Raw genomic sequence first — 26,356 nt, forward strand, 5'->3', positions numbered from 1 at the left:
GCTACTTGAGTAATGGACTCATTGTTCCAGCTTTACTTCTGACAAAGAATTACAAATTATATAGAAAAATGTCAATTTGAAAATGGAAGTGAAAATGAAAGCATAAACTCAACATCAGTATTTGTCCTGGAAATGGAAAATGAAACGTATTGCTAACATGCTAAACGCCAACTTACTAAACGTTTGCATGATAAATGATGCATGTATCTTTGTACAAATGGGACAGACTGTCATGCTATAGCATAATAAGTTTATGTTAGAATAAATAACTGCACATGTGTCAGCATGATGAGAAGTGTGCCCGCTAGAATTTAAATGCTGGTCCTTGTGTAGGATTTAGTGACATACAGTGGTGTAGTTGCAGATGACAACCCCCTCGCCTCACCCTCCACTTCCAAGCATGTAGGAGAAACTATGGTGATCCGCAAAACAGTTTAAAAACGCCCAAAACCCTATCTACAGCCAGTGTTTGGTTTGTCCGTTCTTGGTTACTGTAGAAACACGGTGGTTCAACATGACGGACTCTATGGAAGACCTCCCGCTCCATCTGTAGATACAAACAGCTCATTCTAAGGTTACGAAAACACAATCATTCTTATTTTCAGGTGATTATATAGTAACGAAAACTTTTTTGATGTTTGATGGGGAACAAACAGGCTTACAGCAGACATTTTTTAAAAATACATATTTTACTGCAGTGTCATTAAACACACATGTAAAAACAGAAGTCCCTTTACCTACAGTATACATGTTTATACTATGTGTCAAGCAACTAACAGGGTGCACTACACACAGACACTATACAAAGTAAGCTGCCAAGGCAGCCATTTTGTCTTTAGGTTTTTTAGGATTGCCACGGCGTCCCCTCCCTCGTCCCCGTCCTCCTCGTCTAGCACCCCCACCCCTGCCGTGCCTCATGGTTGCATGTTTGAGCTCCACCAGATCCTGGAAGATTGAATCACAGAAAACACAGCCGGTGTGTTGGGTTTCGCCAGCAGGAAGTGGAGTGCGAGTCTTGTTGAAGTCCACCGCAACGAGAGAGGCGTCGCAGGCATCGCAGCTCTCCTGAGCAACCTAAGGGAAGAGAGAGGAACCTTACAGGCAGTGTAAAGAATCAAGAGAAACTGTAAGAGATGAAGTGATAAAACTTCAGGAAAAAAAAAAACAAGACATCATAGATACAAGGGTGGGAGACTAATGAGCTGAGATGAAATCACTCCACGGTTTTAAAAGTACCTTTGAAAGCTGAAGCTGCCATGAAATAATTTTGTACAGTCATTCTTTTTGGACGAACACACATTTATGGTCCCCACAGAATAAATCCTACTGACTTTGGTGATCCCCTGACATTTCCTGCAGTCCCACCATGAGGTTGACGTCTTTGGCCGACGTTTTGGTGGCTTGCTATGAGATATCCAAATCACTGTACATACGGACACTTACACATGGACACCTTACACATTGATACTGTTCACATGGTCACTTTACACGTTTTGCACATTTGAAAGTGTGACTTTAAACTGTACATTTTATTTTAAAACCTTTACAAAATGAATATATTGTATGTCTATTATATCTGGAGTATATGTAACGAAAGTAATTTCCCCCTGGGATTAACAAAGTATTTCTCATTCTGATTCTGATATTAATCTGAAAACTAACAGCACACTGCAAATGCACATTTCCCTGTTAAACCGACATTTGATAAAAACTACAGTGAGTGGTTGTAATTTGTATTTAAGAAATTAAACTATATGTTTGTGAGACGTTTCGATAGATGTGGTTTGGTCGGAAGGGCACTATGTCTAGAGATGGAACAATCCTATAGCATTTTTGTGGGCGCACGGTTAGCTCAGTTGGTAGAGCTGGTGACCCATATACAGAGTTGCTGCAGCGGCCCGGGTTCGAATCATATGTGTGGAATGAATGCCTGCAGATATTTGGATTTTTAAACGCTACATGTCTTTGCTGTTATGGTCATATAAAAGTATTACATAAATATAAAATATTATATTTGTGCCTAGGACAAGATGTAGGACTATTTCTTACCTGAACTCTGTGTGCATGTTCAAAGAAGTGCACCACCACGTTGCATTTGTTACAGGCCATCCTCCACTTCGGTCCAGAGGTGGGATCCAGCACCAAAACACCACTTTCACACTCCACACACTGTCCAATACCAAAAGAGTTGAGAGAGTGCTGACAGGACGGATGGGTACATTCATTGCATCCCATACCTTGGAAAAGCAGACATGAAAAGAAGGAGTTAGACGGCTATAAAGACTAAGGCTAAGGGCCAGATTTATAAAGAAAATGTGCAATTGTGTGGTTTGGTTTGTGGCCACAATCTGCATCTATTGAGTGTCTGATTTACTAAGACAGCAGCTAATTACGCAGCTCCTGGACTGAACCTGGTACTGACCTCCACTAATCCTGAGTGAAGGAGATGAAATGATATAATAACACAAATTAAAATGCACACTATAATGGTAGAGATAGAGTCAGAGTGGAGTTTAATTGTTTTCCCCTCCATTGTGGGCGGGACTTAAATGTGCTTGGTTTCTATAAAAGGCCCTTAAAAAGGTTTTTGAAAAAGGCCATCATTTTCCACGATAATTCATCATCTAACAAACTTGTACAAAGATGACTGACTCGTGTTAGGGCTGGTTTCACATTTGCTGTCAGAGCCACAAAGCTCCAGGTAATTAGCCACAATCCAACAACTACAAGAATTACCATAAGTTAAAGTTCAGGTTTAGCCCTACCTTTCTTCATGTCCCTGAAAGGCGGATTGCTGAAGCAGTAGGGGCACAGGGGGTAGCTCTTGCCCCGGGCCCCAGATGTCCACAACACAAGCTCAAACTCATCCAGTGGACAGCGGAGCTCTTTGTACAGCTTGATGGCTCCATTCTGGGGAAGACTGTAGGTCTCATCACAGTGGGAACAGTGGAGCCGGCTGGGCTTGGCCTGCAAATATATGTAAAGATCAAATTAAGTGCATCCTATAGATTGAACAGTTGAAACAACATCAAGTCTTCACTGACGATTGCTGACAATACAATCTTGTACCCATGTATGGCTTATTTCACTAAGGGAACTTAACGAACCAAAACCTGGAGCCCTCCATAACCTGAACTTTCAATACCCTGTAAAGCAATACCAGCTGTGGCCAGTTTCTCATTTGGGCATAGAAGGGGAGGGGGTGAAATGAGGGAGCTGCAATCTTAAAATAAAACGCTAGATGCCACTAAGTCCTACATACCTACAGCAGTTTCTTTACCATTCTATATCATCTCATAAACAACAAATGAAGGCCTGACACCTGCGCTCTTCTTATCAACCCTTTGCATGCATTTGCAGGCACCTAGACCTGGTAGTTTTTCCTAATAAATTAATTAATCAACTTACAACGATTAATTGAGTCAATTATCTGGCATTTTGAGATAATCAGCAAAAGCATTATGGGTTATTTTGTGTAGACAGGCCAAAAAATTTAATTTATTCTGCAAATGAAAAATCTAATCTATAACACCATGAAGGGTAGTAAAAGTGAATGGGTCCATCTACTTTCCGAAGCCACTGTATGTATGAAGAAAATGTAGTGTTACTAAAGCACATTCTCTGTAATGATGCCAAACCAACCACACGTACATCCCCAGCGCACATGGAGCAATCCAAACATGTGAGTTCCTCACCTTAAGTAGTACTCCCACCATACACATGTATTCAGATACAAGGACCACAAGCTTTACAGCCTCATGATTCATTCATGAATTTAAGAGCGGCTCTGACATCTGATAGAAATGGTAATGAATGGAGCATGTCTACTTTAGCATTTTCAACTTTGAAGGCCAGACATGACGTGGTCCAGAAAGGAAAATAAATGGTACCTTGATCATTTAAAAGTTAAAACGTATGAGCAATAACAGTGTGTAACAACACTTACACAAAGTGTCTGGGGGTGGACAAAAGAAGCACGTGATTGTGATAATGTCTAAGAAAGATGTTAATAACATTGATGATTGATTTCCTGGTTGCTGGATTCTAAAGTTTACTTTTCAACCAGTATATGCCAGAACGTCAAGATATTTCCTATCCCTTTACCCCATCAAACAACATTTTCAGCTACTCAACAATAAAAACCAGTGCAACGTAAAGGAGCAAAAGGCAGTGCAACACATGGCAGCTCTTTTGTTTTAGTTTTTTAGCCTTTATTAATAAGACAGCTGAAGATAGACTGCTAAGGGAAGAGAGAGGAGATGACACGCAGCAAGGGGCCACAGGTCGGACCCATTGCAGCTGCAGCATGGACTCAGCCTTGGTACATGGGGTGCCAGCTCTACAAGCTGAGCTACAAGTGAGCCTCAATACATGGCAGCTCTGTAGGCTAGCAAGAGGCAACAACCTAATATCTAACACTTCCCACACTTGCAAAAGGTGTCTTCTATTTGGGTACATACATTGTTAACCTTTGACACTGCCCCTTTTCAAAATAACAAACATGCTTTCTTCATATATCACAGTAGTTTTGACTGTTCTGCTGACCTGTATGTACTTCATGAAGCGATGGCACTTGCCACAACGGGACAGGGGCTTCCCAGTGGCAGCAATAGGTGAAAAGGAGACCTCCATCAACTCATCCATGCCTGTAAAACACAACAGACAGCTACAGTATCTGTGGATGGAGTTGCATAGAAATAAATCAAACTAACATAATATAAATAATATTTCCATTAAAACCTTAACTCTTTGTTGTATCTTCTTTTGCATTCACTTCCACCTTTCAAACGTTGCTACTGAATTATCACACATCACTGTTATTGACTTGATCCAAATGTTTTTACCATTTTTGCTCATTTTCACCAGAACAGCTCACACAAAATGATGATGTTAATCATGAATAGCCAAACTATCAACCCCGGTGTCCATTGTGCACAAGTTTACAATAATTACCTCTTTACACATACATAATCAACGTGTAGTTGCCTTGTCTCATCTTGTAGCTGTGTAACTTAGATTTCAGTTGTAATTGAATCTGTTATCACTTTAAAAAACCCATCGTCACTGCTCCCCTTTTTGCAGACAACCCCTTAAAGGTGCTTGTGACACTGTGCTCCTGAGGCTGCAGTGAACTTACTGGTGATGGAATCCACAAAGTAGTGAAACTTCCTCTTGAAGATATCCAGTGTGTGCTGCAGGACCTGCTGATAGTTGGCCTTACCCAGCGCGATGAGGTTCAGCTGCTTCTCCACAGCACTGCGTATGGTGGGCAGCACTAGTTCTGCATCTGCAACACACACACACACACACACACACACACACACACACGATTTTGATTAACTGGACTGTTGTGTCTGGACTCATGCCCTTAAGTGTTGACTATATGGGCCGACCTGCATCAAGGCCATGTATGTTTATTTGTATAGCACATTTCTAGGCACAACAATTCAGAGCACATCATAAAAGTAACCCCTAAGACCAACCAATTAAAAAGATAAACAAAAAAACAGGAGAGTAAAAAAAACGTTTTTCATTGCTCCAAAAACACTTTAGTGTCACTTTAGTTCAGTTTTTTATTTTCCAATCTTTGATTCATTCAATGTACTTACACAGCACATGTATGGGTTTATAGTCCCCTGGTAATATGGCTATGTACATTTGTATGTCATCGGCATAATTATGGTAACCTATTTTATTGTTGTCCATAATCTAAAGTAGTGGGAGCAGGGAGATGAACAGAACAGAACAGAAGAGACCCCAGAATGGAGCGGTGGGGAACTCCGCATGTCATTTTTGTCTGCTCAGATTTGAAATTACCTATAGATACAAAGTAGAGTTTAGTACTGTGCCAGAAAGTCCCACCCAGTTTTCCAGTGGGTCTAGTAATATTTTGTGGTCAACAGTGTGAAATGCAGCACTGAGATTCAATAATATCAAGACTGAAAACTGTACATTTTTAAGTGGATGTCATTGAAGACCTTAAAAAGCGGTCTCATATTGACTGGATGACATCGAAACAATTGATCTAGTGTCCAAAGATGATTCAGTAATGTTCTACAAACCTCAATGTACAACTACAAATCCCTAAGAGAATGTACAATATAAGACCAATCACCTGTCTTGTAGTAGCCATGTACCAGGACAATGCCCAGGTTGGTTGGCTTCAACTTGCGCCCATTCTCTACTGTCACATAGTTCCTCTGGCAGATGTTGTTGATGTGGACAGGGATGCTGGCATCAGTACCTGAAGGGCGGAGGACAGAAGCCAACATGTGAAAAACTATTATTACTATCTCTCAACAGATGAATGAATGCTTACTAAAGACCACAATGAAGAAATATGTATTGACTCAATAAGCTCATAAAAAGACCTAATCAGCCGAGATTGTAACCAAGAAAGGACTTAGTGACTGGCATCAAATAGTTACTTTAGTGGATGTTGAGTCCAAATAGGACCAAAGCAAAACATATGAAGTTATCCTGACCATATTTTAAGTCATAAGTTTGTTGATTTTGATGCAAGTGTCTGAATCCATGCCCTCCTTCAGATAACATGTACAGAATGGAAGTATAAAAACAGGAAATCAATGGACCTGATGGTAAGATTGTTGCCTCCAAGGTACAGAATGATTACAGAACCTCTTCCCTTCAAGCCTTAAAGGAGTCCTTAAATCAGCAACATCTGATTTATTTGGCTACTTGGGGGCAATGTAATATATTCTCTTTCCTTTTTGCTCTGTTTGTGGTCTCCACCAACTCTTGAAAAATAATCATCTGTCTCTTTAGCTGCTAAATGCTCCACTATGTTCACCAGCTCTAATTGTGTCCATTTTCTGTTTGGTGCTGAGCAGGTATTGCACAGTAGTTTGTAAGAGCTTTTTCACTAAAAACAGGAGCTGCTGCTGGAAACGAGGTTGATGAAAGGGGTGAGACTGAACCAAAGAACTGAAAGTTGTGGGTCACTATATACTACCTGCCTAGCACCAGGGGTGTGACTCAGGTACACGCACGCACGCACGCACGCACGCACATTGTGCTTCCTCTCTTACAAACACTTTCAGTTAGAATATATAAACAGCAATCATGTCCAAAAGGCAGTGGTGAGGTATACCAACGCCATGCTTCTCCATGAGGGTGATGAGTTCGGCCTCAGTCAGGTAGTCTGGGGGGCTAGTCTGCTTTTCCACCAGCTTGATCTCATCTACCGTGAAAGTGTCTCCGCGCTCACAAACTGGCATGGCCTCTTCCAGAGGGATGCCCTGCCACGGCATCACTGTTGTGTAACCTGTGAACAGAATATACACTTAGCAAGGACTGGGCTGCACCGGCTAAATTAAAGATCCCCTCCAGACATCTATTATTACATATATACAATAGTCAATGTATATATCAGTTGCAAACAAACATCTATAGCAATCTAAATCAATCAACTATGTAAATAAAGTCACTGTAGCATGACAAAGCTGTTCTAGGGGGACAAATGACACACTGAACTTAACTGAAAATCCTTGGTATTTAGATTTAGATTACTTTCTTTAAATAAATATGCATACATGAAGAAATATGTCATGATCGGATTTTGCAAACCAAGCTGACGTTAGGTCAATTAGCAAAACTCTATTGGCATAATGTTTTGTAATTTGAGGTATGTTGTGTCATTTCGTCGTTTTGAAATGTCTCAATTTAATCTTTTGCAGTTCATCATTACTACGCAGCATTTTATCAAATGTTGGGTTGGGGCTGTGTTTTTCACTTCACTTCAAGTCTTATATTAGCTGTGCCCCTGGTACGTGGACCCAGGAAGTAGGGTATGTGACGCAGATTTGCAGCAAAGAGAGAGAGAGAAAGAGAGAGCGAGCATGCAAATATGGACAGAAATTTTGAAGTGACATAAAAACTTTCATTGGTTTGTCAGTGAAGTGTATGAACTACAGTGCAGACTGGAGCCTCTGTAACAGTGATCCACATTATATACCTGAAGTTCATCTCCTCCATGAAATGCGGTGTGTATTCTCACTGCGCTGCTTGTTTGTATATTTCTAATGTACTGGTCCTGGGAAGCATCTATTACCCGTGTCCAGGCACTGTCTCTACCTCTTTATCTCCTTTCAGTACACGCATTGGTTCCACGTTGCTCTCTGTGTAGTTGCTGTGGCTGCTTTATTAGTTTCATTTAACTCAGAACTTGAGCTCTCTAGTAGCAAACTACTGATAAATTACTGCTGCCTATTTGGAGTTACAAATATAATAAAAGGCGCAGATTGGTATTCAAGAAGTGAGCTGAACATGTTGCCTGCTGGCTTTACCTGCTGATATCAGGGTTTTGCCGCTACATGAGAAGGCCTCTGTACCGATGATGAAGTCTATGGTGGTCTGGAGGTACTTGCAGTCCTGACTCACAGTGGCAATGAAATTGCGCGTGATGTACTCGTACAGCCGCCAGCCATCACTTCCTGTGGAATAGCAGAAGAGGAAGAACCTGGGTTAGAGGAAGGTCAGATTATTTAAAGATGCTCCTAACTGCCACACTCGAACGCAATAATCATTTAAATATGCCACACATTTTTAGACCATCTCTCCTGGAAGGTGGTCTTCTAGTGTCAACAAATGAGTAAATATATTAATATACACCCCAAGCACAGAACACTGATTTATTATAATTAGATTGTGGGTAATGCATTTCATGAAGGCAGCTGGCCACAGCTTAAGGGAAGGCAATGACTGCAGTTATTATATGATGACTGACTCCTCGTTGGTGTGTCAGAGTATAGGAAGTTAATATATAAAGCAACCAATTATTCTGTTTTATATTCAACCTCACTGTCAACCGTTTCTGTAGTAGAGTGGTTCCAACAGAAACTGTAGATTACCCTGAGCAATGGGGACACTGTTTCTAGTAAGATATTGCTGACATTGCTGCTGAACATTGTAAAAAAAAAAAAAAAACAGGTAGAGGTAGAAATCTCAACACCTGGACGAATAAAAGGAAAAAACTATATGCATGGAGAGATACCCAGAGGTGAAATGGAATTGGAAGTGTTGAATCAAAGACTTTAATCAGTTAGATTAAGGAGTGTGCTCTGTTGATCAGTGCAAAAACATGCTCAGTCATTCATTCTTTTTAAACAACAGTACATCATATACAATAAAATGGCTACTTTGACAGCTGATGCTTGCCCTTACTTTTGATCTCAGAGGTGATATTCACTTTCAATTATACATTATCTATTTAGTCGAATGACTCACCCAATTCTGCTTCGGAGGCAGCACGCATGGGAGTGATAGGTGGATGGTCTCCAGCATCGTTTCCTTTCCTAGGTCGGTTTAATCCAGTTGAAAGCAGAGTCTTCACCTAATGGAGGTGAAGGTATTTTTAGAAGCAGACATTTATGTGTATCCACATTTGAGCGGCCAGCCTGCAAGCATGAACACAGTGTATGTGTTTATGCATACATTGCTGGCCTTGAGTGTATCAGGGGATTAATCATTTCATGTATCCTCTGCCCCACAGTGGCACTCACCTCTTCTGCCCACATGGGATTGTTGCTCTGCTGCTTCAGCGCCCCCTTCAGGTCAAAGTTCTCGGGGTAGTGGGTCGTCTCAGTACGTGGATAGCTGATGTAGCCCTGTGTGTACAGGCGCTCTGCAATCTGCATGGTATGCTGGGGACCCATGCCTGAGAAATCAAAAAGAATCAGGATGTTTTTTTTCTCTTCTTCTTACACACAAACTCACAAAACTGGGAGCTGCAGCTCTTATTTCTTTCAACTTTATTCAAAAGTGGATTTTCCTTTGACCACAGTATGGAATATATGGCATTTCCTGACCAATTTGTCCTACATCTTCAGTAAAATACTAAACTACTACTAACTTGTCCACAGGGGCCACCAGAATCAGTGCAAAAAGAAAGTTCCCCATAACTACAAGTATTATCAACAAAACATATTTAAAGTATCAAAAGTAACAGTATTCATAGTGCAGTAAAATGTTTCCCTGTCAGTGTTTTACTATAATGTCTGATGTTTTCAATTAATATTACTGCTGCAATAATGTATATGCTGCATTTTACTGCTGTAGATGTTTAAAGTTAAGCTGATTTGAACTACTTCACTACTATTTTCACTATTTTGTTACATTTCTTAGACCAATTGATGATGAAAATCATCAATAGCTGAGGCCTAATCCACACACACACACACACACACACACACACACACACACACACACACACACACACACACACACACACACACACACACACACACACACACACACACACACACACACACACACACACACACACACACACACACACACACACACACACACACACACACACACACACACACACACACACACCTCATTTATTCCACTGCCTACAGGAAAAATAATAGTGTTGATGTGAACATACCCAAGGCTGAGCTGGCCACTCTCAACATCTCCACTGTGTTCAAGGCCTGTGGCCTCTGCTTGGCCTTCTCTTTCTTACTCACTGACTCCACCTGCATTAAGAGAGGTCAGCTAAGGTGAGCTCCAGTTCTGATTCACTGCGACTCCAATCCATCAGGTAGTGGAAAACGACTTACGTAGCTCAAATGCAAGAATTCCATTGTTATTTCTTTGCCAGTTTAAATTTGTTTAATCCTTTAATCCTTTAGGATCATAGTCTGCATTACAGGATTTTGAGTCTAATAATGTTAATACTTGACACAAAGATATAGCGTATAACTGTTATTCATTTATCGTCATCATCATTATCCTTTTTGATTAGGTTCCTTAAACTGTTATTTAACAGTGTAAAATGAACGTCAGAGCTCTCTGGTGGGGAAGACATTTTCTAAATTACCTCAAAATAATCTTTAGAATTTCTGTACTACAATTTCACAGAAAATGCTGTGAAATGCTTCCTAGTGAAAATGTACTGCTACTGCATTCTGGTTACATATTGGTTACACTTCCTGCAGCAGTCTTGTCATCACTGCTTGGTTGGCAGTAGGTTAAAAACTGGTTTGGTTGTTTTTAACATTTTTAAAAACCCCAAACGCTGACAACATTCTTTTAAAAATGTAAAATCAGTCAGGCTATATTTGCCATATTTTCAACCTAGTGTAAAAACGTACTGCAGACACATTGTGTTATTAAATAAAACTATAATAAATACCTTGGCATCCCTCGATGTCTTTGCCAGGTTGACGAACATCTGACCCACCTCCCTGTCAAAGACCCTCACCCTGTTCCAGTCCAGTGTCAGTGGGCTGTCCTTTCCTTTGAATACCTGATCAAAACACCAAAAAATCCATTTCAATGTAGCATGGAAGGAAGAGATCATTCATATCATGTCAGGGGGAGTGAAACTTGGGATTTACCTTCGCCTGGAGTATCCAGTAAGTCTCAGGTTTGAAAGACTGGATCTTGTCATGGCGTTCCACGCAGAAGCCTAGTGTTGGGGTCTGGCATGGTCCAAATGAGATCAAGGAGGAGTCTAGATTGCCATATTTGCCCTGGAAATACTTGGTCTGGAACCTGAAAATATTTGACCAGAAAAAGACTGCATTCATTATTATCTCAGGTCAGTTGTAATAAAGGTTGTGGAGCAGGGAATCAGCCATGTGTCATGGCTGTAGAAGGCAGTGTACCGGGTGAAGGCACAGCCGATGCGCAGATCCAGTTCCTGACGTGCATCTACTGACAGGGCTTCATTGCGGTTGGGCTCTCCCAGGCAGTTCATGGCGTTCCAGATGTCAGTGTCAGTAATGGAGCTGAACTTGGCACGGTAAACGCTCTGCTCTCTGACACTCCCCTTGTTCATCACTGGCTGGATGGCATCCAGCACCTGGGGAAAAAGAGAGGTAGTGACTAAGTGCTAGAAAGATCCAAATAAAAACAACTATGTTGGCAGGCGCAGTAACCGTATTCCATATGATCTAAGACCTTAGTTGTCGTAAGGGTAACCTCACATTTGATTTCAGAAGAAGGAAAAACATGGGTGCACTGGCATCTGTGGGCTGGGGAGGTATAAGTCTTTAGAACCTCACAACTGACCACACCCAACATTACGTCTGGCTGTGGTCAGGTGTGCTTTGTTATATTTGTGATGCCAAATTTTGAACCTGGGTGCAATTACTTTTCAAAGCTGCACTGATCAACTGATCCACACTGATCCAGCAGCAGCAGGCAGCTGTTTGCAGTGAAAGAGCTCTGATAAGACCACAAACTAAGGACATTTACTCACATACTGCATTTAAGTTTAATGTTTAGGTACTTGTACTTTACTTCAGTATTTCCAATTTATGCTCCTTTATACTTACTTCTACTCTACTAAATTTCAGGAGGAAATATTATACTTCTTACTGCACTACATGTATCTGACAGCTGGAGTTAGTGATAACTTTGATTTTACATGCAAAATACATGATCAGCTTATAAAATCATTTTTTAAAACTATATTCTACTGGGAGCTCAATCACCTCCTGATGAGCTGTTTTTCAACAGACACTATGGGTCACCTTCCATGGTATTGGTATACCAAAAGGTATTTGGATACATAAGTCAGGTGTAAATGCAAGAAGAACGCACTGGGACTGGAATGCAATCATATCAGCCAGACCACATTTTAGAGGTGGTCCCGATTGGACTGGTGTAAATGCAATCTGTGCAGTGTGCCCACAAATTTTAAGAAAATATCCACTGAACAAACTGAAAGGTCACGCCTCCTCTCCCTCCTTAACAAAAGAACATTTGCATATTGAGATGAGATCATAATTGGATCTCAATCTGCACAATCGAGATAACAAGAACACATTTTAATACCAAGACTCATGAATTTGGTGTCTTTTTCCACAGAACCTATCCAACTGTAAATGTCTGAATTACCTCAAAGCAGATGTTTTCGCCCTCTTTATCGCAGTCCAACCATAAAACCACGTAGTCACAGCCTCTGGCCTCAACCTGATATAGCACCAAAAACACCAGAGATACAAGGCATGACACACTGACCTCAAGCTCATTGTACAGAATGCAGTAAGTGTTGATGTCAAACGCAATTACAGTGTCAACCTCTAAAATCTACCTGGAGGAACTTGACCATGTTGAGTTTGGGGTTGGCCTCCTTCTTTTCTGTGGGAGCTTTGCTGAATAGTTCTGCAGGGTCCACCTTATCCCAGTTGTTGTACTTCCCTTTAAAAGAAGGACCAATCTATCTTAAATAGATTTAGTAAGAAATTACGAGAAATACGAATCAAGAGTTTGGACATCGAAGAGGTTGAAACCCAAATCAGTCCAAATCTAAGTGAACAAGCTGTTTTATTACATAAAATAATACACAGTGGGACATCAAATTTAGAACATGTTTAGGAAGTCGCATTTATAGATGCACTGATCCAAGATTTTCTTACCATCCTTTTCCTTCAAATTAAGATAACTGAACTCAGGGTTCTGCTGAGTACAGAAAAATGTCACTGCGTAAACTAAGTGGGATCGTTCTTATCTGAGTTAACATGAAATGGTAACTTTTCAACTATTGGTGAAGACACTTATACATCAGCAGTCTTCATTGGCTTTTGCATGTTTCAATTGCATTATTTTAGATAGTTTGCGTCAATAATGTTTTGTCCAAACTTCCTGGTTCCTGCGCACTTGTAAGATACACAGATACACAGAAAGCTCCACGCTGCTTCACAGGCGATTGACAAGACAATAATAAGACAGAATGTAGTATTGTAGAATTGTAGATAAAAATGACAATTAAATACAGGTATAACGGTAGTATTTAAAAACGTTATGATAAAAACTAAATACAATAAATTAAGAAGAGTGAGTGGCCACATTTACGCTGCATTAGACATACTACACTGACTAATGGAAAAACTGTAACCCTTATACACAGCATTTCAATTATTTCTTCATTGTATGACAGACATGATTTGAGGTGTTGTTTATGAAATTATATGGGTGTTTCTTTTAGTATTCAAATGAGACAAAAAAAACATTACATTACTATAACATTGGAAGCACTGCAAGGAAATGCATTGTTTAAAGCTTAGACAAAGGGTGAGCCAGACCTAATATGGAAAATACCCACCGATGAAATCCAGACTCATCACATGTCCACAAACAGAAGTCATCCTGAAGCGAACAGGTTGGCCCTGGAAGCTGCCGCTGTATTCGTGCACTGAGCATGCTCCGTTGAGCCCCTTGCGACTTGTGCAATTTCCTAAAGGCCAAAGTGAACAGATGAGGTAGTCAGTTAAAAAGGTGCAGAACTGTATAGACCTCTGAAAATGAAACATTCCAATGTTTCTATCAAAGCTTAAATGTGAATGAAATATGGGAGAAGAAGCAAAGTAAAGATCTTTGTGAGGCCAGCTAAGATCTCATATTTTACCACTCAATAATGTTGAAGCTGGACGATATGTCAGTTCAGAAGAAGTGCTAGCTCAATGATATAGAAAATGAACATTATTTGTATTGTTCTTTTTACTGGAAACCATACAATACCAAAACTGATCTGCACAAAGAGTGAGTTGGCAGTTCACAAAGGAAACATTAAAGTAAGTCAACAAGTGGGAGAAAACCTGGCTGGGAGATCATGATGAATGCCTTTATCAGGAAAAGGTTTGCCTTGTAGCATTTCTTTTCTTTCTTCTGCTATTTAATTTACAACTTGTTCGCACACAGATGGTAGATTAGTGGACTGAGGTCAGAAAAGTGACGTCAATGTGGAAGTTTATGGCTTTAAACCTGCATTATTTCTCTAATGGCCAACAGGGGGCAATTCTACTGTCTCCAAAAAGAAGCCCAATAGTATTGAGTCTAATAGAGAATGAGCCGACTTCTCACTTTATTTACTAGCTCAGTAAACTGTTTTACTGATGAGTTTATAGTCTCAGTCTCTAGTTTCAGTCTTCTTCCATACAGCATGATATTTAGTACATGATGGTCCCATCTAGAGTAAAATAGACCATAAAGCAGGGTATGCTTTAGGGCGGGGCTACCTTTTGAATGACAGATCATTCTCAGTGAGTCTGTCCAGCTAAACACAGCAAACTCAGATCAAACTGGTTAGGCGAGACTCTATGGATGTGCCGATCTGTGTTGGTTGCACCGAGGGCACAGAGGCACAGCTGATGACAACCCCATCCCAGTGAGTCCGTCCAGCTGTATTAAATTGATTCAACTGTCAAACTAGGCAGTGCTGATCAGATATAAGATTCTGTTACTGCGTTGACTATTTCTCAACTACAATCTTGCTGCACGTCACCCACCAGCTCCACGCTCTCGTGCAAATGTGGTCACTTCGGGCCCCATAAAACCAAAATGCCAAACTTTAGGCTTCAAAACATTTGTCCATAAACCAGTAGGTGACGTCATAGTGGGTTTATACTTGTGTGCACATAATTGAAAGTATGTAGAAGTACATATATTGTCATGGTTTTGTATGTTATGTAAAGATGTCTTGTTATATTTTTGATGTTTTACAGTGGTGTCTTGTAATCCCATGCAGGATGGAACAAATGCTTGGCATGAAACAGAAATAACAATTTACTAACTATAGAATAATGCCAGCCTTATTGTCTGTTATGCTTTCCTCAAGGCAATCATCCATCTCACTGAAATTGTCTTTTGCGTGAATGCAAGCTTTTTATACTTTAATCAATTTTATAAGATGTATTGATTAATCCTGCAGTACATTTTTAAAATAAGTTTAAACGTGTTTTTTTTTTTTTTTTTTTAAATCAAACGTGGAGTTTAACAGGAGGTGTGGGGGGTGGCGAGTGATGCAGGGACACACAACCTCTGATGACTGTGGACCTTCTCCATTAAGTGAGGGGGTTGTGAGGGTGGGCCCTAATTTACCCAGACTCAATGCTACAGGCTGACGTCCTCTCTGTATAAAATTATTCACTCAAGGCTTAATGCTAATGAAGGAAAATAGGACAATGGGAACCAGAGTGATTAATATGTCACCAGAGGATGGTAGCAATCCCACAAAAACAGGTGTATAAATAGAGGCAGGTCCAGATACTGGTCAGAGATCAACTCCAAGCCAAAGAACACACTGAAGACCAAGAAAAACACAGCAGCCATCAACATCTCCTACACAGAAACAGAAGACACCAATCTCCCGTCATAAACTTCAGCCATGGAACAGCTCCAGGTAAGAAACCTGCCGTTACGCTGATGGTAATGATGACTGAAGGGTGTTATTGACGGCTACCAAATGGTTACACTCTGCCTCTAGCTCTAGTTATGGTTTTAAAAGATCAGTTCACATATTCTTCCAAGTCAACACTCACCCATGTGCACATTGAAATAATAGTTACTGGTAGTTGTAATCCTTCTTTCTGTGCATACTGGCAGTGAAATCCCTTCCTAACACAAGAAGAGATGGGGTAAGAAATCCACACTCTGTGTCTGTGCAAAACTGCACTGTCAATCAAAGCAAGTGGATATCTTTAAAAGTTACAACTTTGCAGTGAACCTAACTGGTTGATTAGAATGTCATTATTCTTGTCATACTGGACAAAATGTTTTTTTTTGCGGATCATGACTCTGTACCAACTTACTAATAGTAATCCATCCCATTGCTTCACAGATAAGTCTAATATCATGTGTACTTTAAAGTATTATCTTGGCTGCATGGATCTTTGAACAAGACAATAATTTGTGTGCACAAGATATAAAAACATATTACTTCAGGTGCTCCATACTTTACACCATCTATCAAGCATTGCATTGGTGTCATCGTACTGTTGAGCAGCATTACCTGATCTATTTTATACAATACCAGGTTCTGTTACAGACACCTCAACAATGCTGTTTCTGGTATTTACTTCAAGGAATATGAACATGTTCTCTCCAAAACTCTTATTCACTATACAATTTCAATTTGAAATGGTCAGTCAAAGGTACGATTAAAATCAGGAACTATCTGATCAGACAGCTATGTGAGAGGACAGTCAAACACTAGACATCCCCAGGTAACTGACGCAGAGAAATCCGTCCACACAATCCAGTTATTCTCTGTGTCCAGCTCCTGCGCGTCTTTCTGCTGTGCATGCTGGCCATCCACCAGTGCCTGGCCATGCCGCTGGGCAGCCAGTGTGTGGACGAATCCTTCTGCTCATACAGCCTACAGGACTACTACAGCCAGCTGGTCAACCTACCCAGCCGCATCAACGAGCGCAGCATTGCAACCTGGAGCTATGTGTGAGTATGCATGCAATATATCACTTGTCCTTAAGCTACAACACAGATTTCATCCTCTACTGAAGAGATTGATGCAGAAGGGTTAGTCCAAAACCTAAACTAAATTATAATTCATTTGAAAGCCTTGTTTTTAGTCTTTGTCACCCAACCTGGAAAACACTGCAGCCAGTTCTATTTGTTATAGTGTACCGCGCTCCTGGACCGTACTCTGATTTTATATCTGAGTTCTCAGAGTTTTTATCAAGTTTAGTCCTTAAATCAGATAAAGTAATTATTGTAGGTGATTTTAATATTCATTCATGGATGTTGACAATGACAGCCTTAGTAACGCATTTATCTCATTAATAGACTCAATTGGCTTCTGTCAGAGTGTAAATAAACCAACTCATTGTTTTAATCACACTCTTGAGCTTGTTCTATCAAATGGCATTGATATTGAACATTTAATAGTCTTCCCACATAAACCTTTCCTATCTGACCATTATTTGATAACTTTTGAATTTCTATTACTAGATTTAGATTACTAGTTGTTGTAGTTGCTGTGCACCTCTCTCTCTCTCTCTCGCTCTCTCTCTAACTGGTCAAGGCAGATGGCCACCCACTTAGAGCCGAGGGGTCTGTCCTAGGTTTCTGCATCTTAAAAGGCAGTTTTTCATGCCGCCGTCACCAAGGTCTTGCTCATGGTGGTACTGTTGGGTCTCTGTAAATAATGTTTTAAAGAGTTCGGTCTAGAACTGCTCTATTTGAAAAGTGTCCTGAGATAACTTCTGTTATGAATTGGCGCTATACAAATAAAATTTAATTGAATTGAATAGTCGATGATTTGATTAGTTGATAGGCAATGCTGGTTCCAGCTTCTCAACATATGTTAATTTCAGATTTACAGCATTTCAAATTTAGGATTTTTGATTTTATACTGTTGGTCGCACCAAACTAGAAATTTAAAGACGTCACCTTCATAACTGGGAAATTCCAATTAATCTAATTTTAGAAATTTGTTGGCTATTTATTTCAAAATTCAATTAGAATTCTTAAATGTAAAGATTTGGCCTCCTTTTCTATTTTATTCATTCATACATTTGGATGGATTTTGGATTGTTGGCTAAACAAAACAAGACATCAGGACATGTGAAATTACGTTCTGGGAAATGGTAAAGGACAATTTTCACTAATAATAATTAATAATGAAAATAATCATTAGTGGCTGCCCTACGTAAGATTCAACTTTGGACAGTATAGATAAACAGTATTTTGCAGTAGCAATAGCTAACTAAAAGGAGCAAAAGAAAAATGAACATGACTGAGGACAAAGCAATGATCATTTTCATGAACTATTAATCTGCCAATTATTTTCTCAAATAATCAATTCATTGTTTGGCCTGTAAAATGCTAGCCTGCAACTACAGTTGATGTCTTCAAATGTCTTGTTTTGTTCGACCCAAAGACATTCAATTTACTACAGCAAAATTGTTAGTTTAACATGACTTCAATGATAAATCAATCTCTGTTGACTGATTGATCAATGAATCCACTAATTGTTTCAACTCTTGTATAAACTGTTATGGTCATAAGTCATTAGTTAAGCAAACTATAATTAAACACTAGTAAAATGAGGATTTTGACATTTGGGATGTTCCCAACAGTAAATGTTTGGTATTTTTGCTTGCAATATTACTTAAAGGGACATTGTGTAGTGTTTTAAGTATTTTATTAGCTAAAATCAATATCTTCATTCATAAATGTGTCCTCATTGGTGTAAAATTACCTCTGCCAATAAGTAAGCGAAGAATTTCTTCTCTGTATATACATTGGACGGGCCAGTCCATGGAGGCTTCCATGTTGTTCCGCCATTTTGAAAAACTATAATTGCCGAGAGGGACATAAAGCACTAGCCTACCTGTCTAGCTAATCCACAACGCGTTTTCGTTCAGAGCCAGCGTCATGTGACTGAAACCAGCTATAACGGAGAAGGAGATCAGTGAGAGGCGCTTGTCACTGCCCCGGCACATTTGAAAGTCTGCACTGCACTTTAGTTCATAATGGAGGATCATACTTATGCCGAGCCACAGGAGAAGGAATCCTTGTCGCCAAAAAAGCGAAAAAGGGAATTAAAAAGGCAACGTGAGCGGCAAATTCAAAAAACGAGGGTAAACATCGGGGTAGCTTTTCCCAGTTGGAAAGAGCTAATGAAGGAGAAAGACTTGCAAAGGGACGCTGAGATTAAGGCTGCTCAATTAATCGAAATGTGAACATGATTACGATTTTTGGGCCAAACGATCTCAAAACTAATAAAATCGGGGGGAAATGATTTTCTTTTCATTTTCTGTTGTGCAACGTTGTATAGAAAAAAAGCTGTGTCCCAATTCAGGGATGCAGCCCCTGAATTGGGACACAGCCAGTCTGCATATTTCCGTCCCTCCCCGACAGCATGCACTGCACATGAGTCAGTCACGTTGTTTTCGTTGGAACAGGTAACGCGTAACAGTAACAGGTAATTCACATGTTGTGGAGGTGCACTAAAATTTGAGAACACAAATTGTTTTTCTATGGCTTATCTTTTGTGTGTTATTTTATTTAATTTAACTTTTTGTAGAGATTGCAAGAGTGCACTATGACTGTCAGTGTAAAAAGGAGACTTACAAATGTTTATGGGGAAAGGAAAGTGTAACTGAGGACTTCCTTGCAAAGTGTTTTTGACAAATGTCCAATAAATGCAGCATGTTTCTGAAGTTCAAAAAAATTATCGCTGAATAATCGTGATTTCAATTTTGACCCAAATAATCGTGATTATGATTTTTTCCATAATCGAGCAGCCCTAGCTGAAGCTAGCTAGCTTAATTGACAAATTGATTACTGACTAATCATTTCAGCACTAGACTTTTATATGAATGTACATAAATCTGCCATATTGTCATATAGATTGATATCTCAGAATTGTAATACTGTTTTAACTATGTCCAGCCCTAATACCTACACAAGACGTGTTAAGTGCAATTGTTTATATGGCCTTTTTTGTGGGGAATGTCATGAATGACACATGACTCATTCTCGAGCATACCAATAATATTCACATATGGACTGTGATGTTTGATGAGTTTGAGATCTGAAGAAATCCCTCTGTATGACTGAGCACCTATGAGCATCTACTGACTGATGGTGCAGAATTCATTCAATACACCAGTGTAGTCAATGTGTCCATTAGATGAAGAAAACATATTAAAAAAATATTAAGAATAAAAGATATAAGAAAGACATTTCTTTTGTCAAGGACAGTCCTACAGTGACTGTATAGGACTGCTTGCCTACCACACTAACTCACATTAAGAAACGCCTGTCTCTGATCTCTCACCAGTGAGAACATCGACTTGAACCGAGTGCCTCAGGTCATCCACGAGGCCAGCTGCCACACAAGCCATTCCTGCAGGGGACTCGACTCTACTTTTGGTCTAGAGACCATCCCCGTGTCCCTGAGGGTGCCTGTCCTCAAGAAAAACCCCAACTGCTTCCTCACGGCCAGCTACTCTCTGGAGTTTGAGCTCATCACTGTAGCCTGTATATGTGCAATCTCCAGACACAACTGAACAGGACTGACTGAGGATGTTGGTGAACATCAAGAATATGTATTTGTACAGTGAGGTAAAGATGGTGGTTTCTGAAAAACAGTCCATTTCACTCATTCTTATTGTTTTCCAGTAGATATTTAAAATGTCACCATTCAATGCATGTCTGTTAACAATATAGCATAGTAATTAAAGACATTTTACATTAACTGGTATCATTATTGTGCCCATATGGAGTATTTGGTATTTGGCTGTCACACCCTTTTTCCTGAATTACTCAGGATCCAGTCTGTTGAGTCTTTTTCTCGTCAACAGAGAAGTAGTTAGTGAAGCATTGCCTCTAATGCAGTTGTTCTCAGCCCTTTATGTGTCAGGGACCACCAAATTGTTGGACTGTTTCACATCAGGTGAACAGTGTATGGACGTGTATTTGATAAGATGTAGCTCCAGGGATCCCAGTACGATAAGGTTGATAAAATACTGTAGATTGCTAGATTAACGGTGGAGAACATTCTCTCACTTAAATAAGACTCAAATTAAATTATTATTATTATATTTTTTTCAGGGACCCCTGGAGGTCCACGGACCTAAAGAATAAATCGCCAGATTTTTCAATGGAGTTTGGTGTACGTTCACACACAGGGAAGAAAGCAACACACCAGGGTCAGCGTTAATGGTCCCACAGAGTTATCACTCAAACAGCTCTCGGCTTGTAACTTCACAACTTCACTGAACAATACAAAGTAACGTTACTGTAACGTTACTGTAACGTTACTAATAAAGGCACTGTATGCTAACGCACAGTGGAGTGCTAACGTTGCTACTAGCCCGGGGTTGTCCTTTCCTGTTAAAGTCTCACTTCAACCACATTACCAAGCTATAAATTCGTACGCACCTTTAGAGAGGATTTTGGCAATCGACTGAGCCAAGGACGGTTTCTCTGCCACCATCAAAACAGTTCTCATTGTGAATGAAGTGCTAACAGCTCCTCTATCAAACCGCAGGCAGCACACTGACTGAACGCGCCTCAGACCGGAGCTATCCGCGCTAGCATTAACAGCTCCTCTTTAAAGAGCTATGTTCATTTTACATACAACTTCTTGTTAATAGGCTGTGTTATCAAGCACGAGAGCGGACATGACAGTTTACACAGTGTTCACTTCCGGTGTCATATCGGCGAGTAAAAACCTATGACGTATTTCCGGTGTCTACCAAGGTGGCAAAAGTGCCACTACAGTGTCAGTGTGGGGATTCATCCATTTATTTATTTATGGAAGGCCATTTAGGAAATGATTATATACATAATATGAAACATGAATATCTGAAATGAAAGCACACTGCTACAGCACAGTAACAGCCTGGATATTGGCCCGCATTCACCAGGATGTTAATGAGCTCTTCATTAGTTGATAGATTCTGTGCAGGCTCACTCAGTCCCACACTTCTTGTAGTAACATCCTTATGGAATAATATTAGGCCGGTATCCAAAACACAAGATGGCGCAGTGTCTTGATCAAGTGACATTTAATTCCATATATTCATTCAATAATGTCCTAAAGGGCATGCCATACTACTTCTATTTATATATTATTATTATATATACATATGTATACATATACATATCTGACTCACAAAAAATCCCCTTCACCATGTAGGCTGATGGTATGGGGCTTTTATTGCCTTATTGCCTAATAGTGACAGCTGAAGATAACAGGAAAGGGGGGGGGCAGAGAGAGAGGAGATGACATGCAGCTAAGGGCCACAGGTCAGAGTCAAGCCCATGTCCGCTGTACATGAGGCCCCAGCTCTACAAGCTGAGCTATCTGGGCACCCTGGTGTATTTTTTTAAGTGGGTAGGCTCAAGTGGTTACGCATTTATGTCGTAATTAGCATTGATTTACAGTTTTTTTACATTTCCGTGTTTAAGTTTTTTATTTAAAAGATAAATAGCCAATAGTTCAATACGCAGTGCCAGAGTCCCCAAAAGTAGCCGATTTACAACAAGAAACAATGCACATTCAAAAACACAGTCACGGTATAAAGTACCAACAAAATAAATACATAAAATAAATGAGCCGATGTGGACAAAATATTGTACTGACAAAATTGTGCAAAACTTGGCACATAGTCAATCATGGTTTAGGATAATGGGTTGGCAGTCAGGTTTCAGGGGTGGCCTGTGCCATCCTGGACAAACCCCTGACTATGTAATGTATTTAAATAAATACTACACAACGAATGCCTTGTCTACCTCCATTTACATGCTTTGCAGTGAACAGAATATTAGACACCCTTCTGAACAAAGTCAAATGCTGAGTGGATGAATGACCTTCCATTAGGCTGTGTGTTTAATGGATGGGGAGATGAATGGATGGATGGCTGTAGATGGATGAATGAGTGCAGTCATTGTAGTTAATGCCTGAGTGGAATGGACAGGAAGTTTTTGGACAGAAATGTTATTAATTCATTTACCTTTTTCTCCATCCATTCATAAATGCATGCGTACATAGCATTTCTTTATTCTTCATCCTTTCCTCCTTTCTTCATCCCCACATTCCTTCCTTTCCCCACATTAATTTATTTGTTTATATTAAAACATTTTTGGCATAATGTCAAATATAACTTTATTGTCCCCAAGAAAAAGACATTTCAGCCAGGTGAAACACAGAGCCTGCACAGACCTAATAAAATGCATAAAACATAGAATAAATATATGTCAAACATGTGCTCTGTACATGTCATCCTCTTCCATTTACATGAAATACATAGACTCAACCTAAGTATGTAACAGTTAAATGGCATGAGAGAGAAAACTATGTTTCCCTGTATTAGACCTGGTCTTTGGAAATCCGAATCTCTGTCCTTAAAAGCGCAAACTCTAAATGGAGGATGGAGAGATCACATCACACACCTTGCATACATCTCCTAAACCAAATTCTGTGGCAGGTCCTCAGCAGTGACAAAATAGTCAAGACTGACTGACTTTGTAAATAGTCACATGCCCATATATTGAAACAGCTATTGCTTGCTTTAATTATTCCTCTTGTCCCTACTGAGCATTTGATATCCTTTATTAACAAGGGTTGTAAGTCATGGGGGACAAATCCACAACCCAGAAAATGTATAACAAAGTTTATCTGAAGCTAATTTAAAGCACAATGAGTAGATATACTCAAGTGAGTATATCTACGAGTTTTTAGTATGAAATTCCCTCTTTGTGCTTCCACAGTGGTTTCTAGCTGAGCTGCAGCGGAGGGATGGAAACACAAAGAGAGAAATTGGCTCTAAAAATACAACAAGTAACTTACCTGAACTCCACTGAAGACTTGTATTAGTTAAAGATAACTGAAATATTTATTTAAAATATTTTTACACACAATAAGGAGTGTGGATTTTGCCAATCCAACAGTTTGATATGTGTTTTACTTGGTGCCAAAACTGTGCAAGAATGTCAGTGCTGGAGAGTAAAATGGTTCCTGTCTGACATACAGCGCCTGGGTGAGGGTTCTTAATTTTGGCCACTAGATGGCAGTAGATGACATGAAATAATAAACTGACAGTCCATCCATTCAGCATCTCAACAGCAGAGAACAAACCATCTCAGCAGACCTCTCATTTGCTGCTATTAATTATAAAGGTTTTTGAACAATCAGACAGAAGATCACCTGGATGGAAAAGGGCTTGCATGATCTTGAATGGTGGCGCCATGTTGTCATTGACCATTTACAGTCACTGAAATCACAACTGTGTGCACATTCGTTCATCTACTCCATACTCTTTTCTGGTCAGGAGTAGGTCACTGAGGGCGAAAGGATGAGTCGGAAAAGATGGAGAGAGCTGTGTGTGAGGCTGAGGGGGGTGGGGAGGCTTGTCTTTTGGGATGGTGATGGGATGTTGACCCCCAGGCAGATGGTTTGAGGAGAAAGCTGTGTGTGTGGCTTCATCCACCCCCTCCTCCACACTTCAAAGCGGGTAATCAATTAAATGCATCCTAACCCCCACACCCCACACACACACCCTGCCGTCCATTGAGTCAGCAGATCCCCCTGAGCAGATGCAGACCTATATGGTTATGACTCTATGGGGATGTTTTGCATAACCTATAGGGAGGGGGGACTTGAGTTGTGGTTTGGGGGTGGAATGTATAGATTGGCCTCAGGGTCTCAATATAGAGTGCACAATATGAATTTATTTGCATGGCTGTGTATACTGAATTACTCTGTGGCACTGAATTTGCCCTTATCTAAGTTACTTTTGGTACACCTTCTATTCTGTCTCAGCACATATGTACTTAATGTAGCAAAGTATTGCAAATTCTTAGTAATATTTTAAACAATCCCAACTGATTTCAGACAGAGGCTGAAATGACAATGCTTTAACCAACTTTAATACCATAAAACTTAAATTAATATTTTCAAGCGCTGAACTTAACCTGCTTGTATTTGAAACAGGCCTCTATCTGGGACAGGCCTTTAATTCCTTTTGCACAAAACTCTTGTTCAGCAACAATGGGAAATATTATCAGATTGTTTATTTAAAACAGTCTGAATGAAATTTAGGCTATCGAATAACATAAGAATTATGAATCATTAATTTGACCATTTGATCATTTCATGTTCATGGTTTCCGTAAAAAATCAAAAAAGGGATGCTAAGTTCTTGGACAAGCAATGCAAAAGTTACATTTACACTTTATTGTTTGTATCTTGCAACTGTAACCAGAGAGAATGGTTATGAGGATGAGGACTAACTGAGGAGTTTTAAAATTGTAATGCTATCTCATAAACTGAGTTTGTGGATGTAAACTTTCACAAATCCAATATAGAGCAGGAAGCATCCTGTTTTCAAAATCATTTATTTACTATACAGTAACATTTATTATTATTTACATCACATTTCTTTTGTTATTTATGTAAAAAAAAAAAAAAAAAAGCAATTTTATTTGACTGTCCAAATTCATATGTTTGATTGTGCAAATGAATGCTCTACATTGCCCTCAACATTTCCCACAATAGAAGGAAAAAGTAAAAGTGTTTATGGCTTGTACACTACTTCCTTCAGCAATGCAACAATGCAATACATTACATTTTATACAGTTGGGCACACAATTAAAATGATTGATAAGAGAATCAATTTCTAAAGAAATTGTGGTGTGAATGCTGGATGTTAAAAAGGCTGACACTAAACTGAATTTCTGGATTTAAAATTATATCAATATAATTTGGAATATTTTATTGTTTGTTAAAAGCTGAAGCTAAACTGCCTTACCGGCTTGAATTTATATGAAAAAGGAAGCAGAAGAGAATGAATGTATGAAAAGTTGAAAAAGTGGCAAAGGCATGAAGAACTCAAAATATAGTGTAAGTTGGGAGCTAAACTGCATCGCTAGCTTTAATTTCTATAAAGAAGCCGCTTTAGGAGTATGAAGAGTTGGAAAACTGGGAATGGGTCTAACTATGAATGGGACTGAAACGGTTTGAATGGAGTTTCTGGCTGAAGTATGAAGGAGAATGTAAGACTTGAAAAATGCAAACAAAATAAAGAAATATTGTAAGAGACAAGAGTCTGCTTAATGCGTTAATATAGATT

At 39.6% G+C, this 26,356-nt stretch overlaps 1 protein-coding gene across 1 annotated transcript; it reads right to left on the bottom strand.

Moving 5' to 3' along the window:
* Nucleotides 1–670: 670 nt before the first annotated feature.
* Nucleotides 671–21,933, bottom strand: top3b (DNA topoisomerase III beta). The gene is made up of 18 exons (XM_051422160.1): nt 21,664–21,933; nt 14,081–14,212; nt 13,070–13,176; nt 12,874–12,948; nt 11,637–11,833; nt 11,367–11,523; nt 11,162–11,275; nt 10,412–10,502; nt 9,522–9,676; nt 9,247–9,352; nt 8,307–8,453; nt 7,112–7,285; nt 6,116–6,244; nt 5,138–5,287; nt 4,546–4,646; nt 2,766–2,967; nt 2,050–2,237; nt 671–1,074 (listed from the first exon to the last, which is right to left on the bottom strand). Exons 1-18 carry the CDS (start codon nt 21,731–21,733, stop codon nt 799–801), a joined length of 2,571 nt encoding a protein of 856 aa, XP_051278120.1. The 5' UTR covers nt 21,734–21,933; the 3' UTR covers nt 671–798.
* Nucleotides 21,934–26,356: the final 4,423 nt, after the last annotated feature.

The sequence above is a fragment of the Dicentrarchus labrax genome, unplaced genomic scaffold (genome assembly GCF_905237075.1).
Source record: "Dicentrarchus labrax unplaced genomic scaffold, dlabrax2021, whole genome shotgun sequence".
Classification (NCBI taxonomy): Eukaryota; Metazoa; Chordata; class Actinopteri; family Moronidae; genus Dicentrarchus; species Dicentrarchus labrax.

What these genes read in the sequence shown, in the direction of transcription:
- top3b (XM_051422160.1), bottom strand. Translation starts at nt 21,733, where the DNA reads ATGAGAACTGTTTTGATGGTGGCAGAGAAACCGTCCTTGGCTCAGTCG. An exon ending in AGACATCGAGGGATGCCAAG is followed by an intron (nt 10,503 to 11,161) that starts GTATTTATTATA and finishes CTCTTAATGCAG; the next exon opens with GTGGAGTCAGTGAGTAAGAA. An exon ending in AGTGGCCAGCTCAGCCTTGG is followed by an intron (nt 9,677 to 10,411) that starts GTATGTTCACAT and finishes TTGATTTCTCAG; the next exon opens with GCATGGGTCCCCAGCATACC.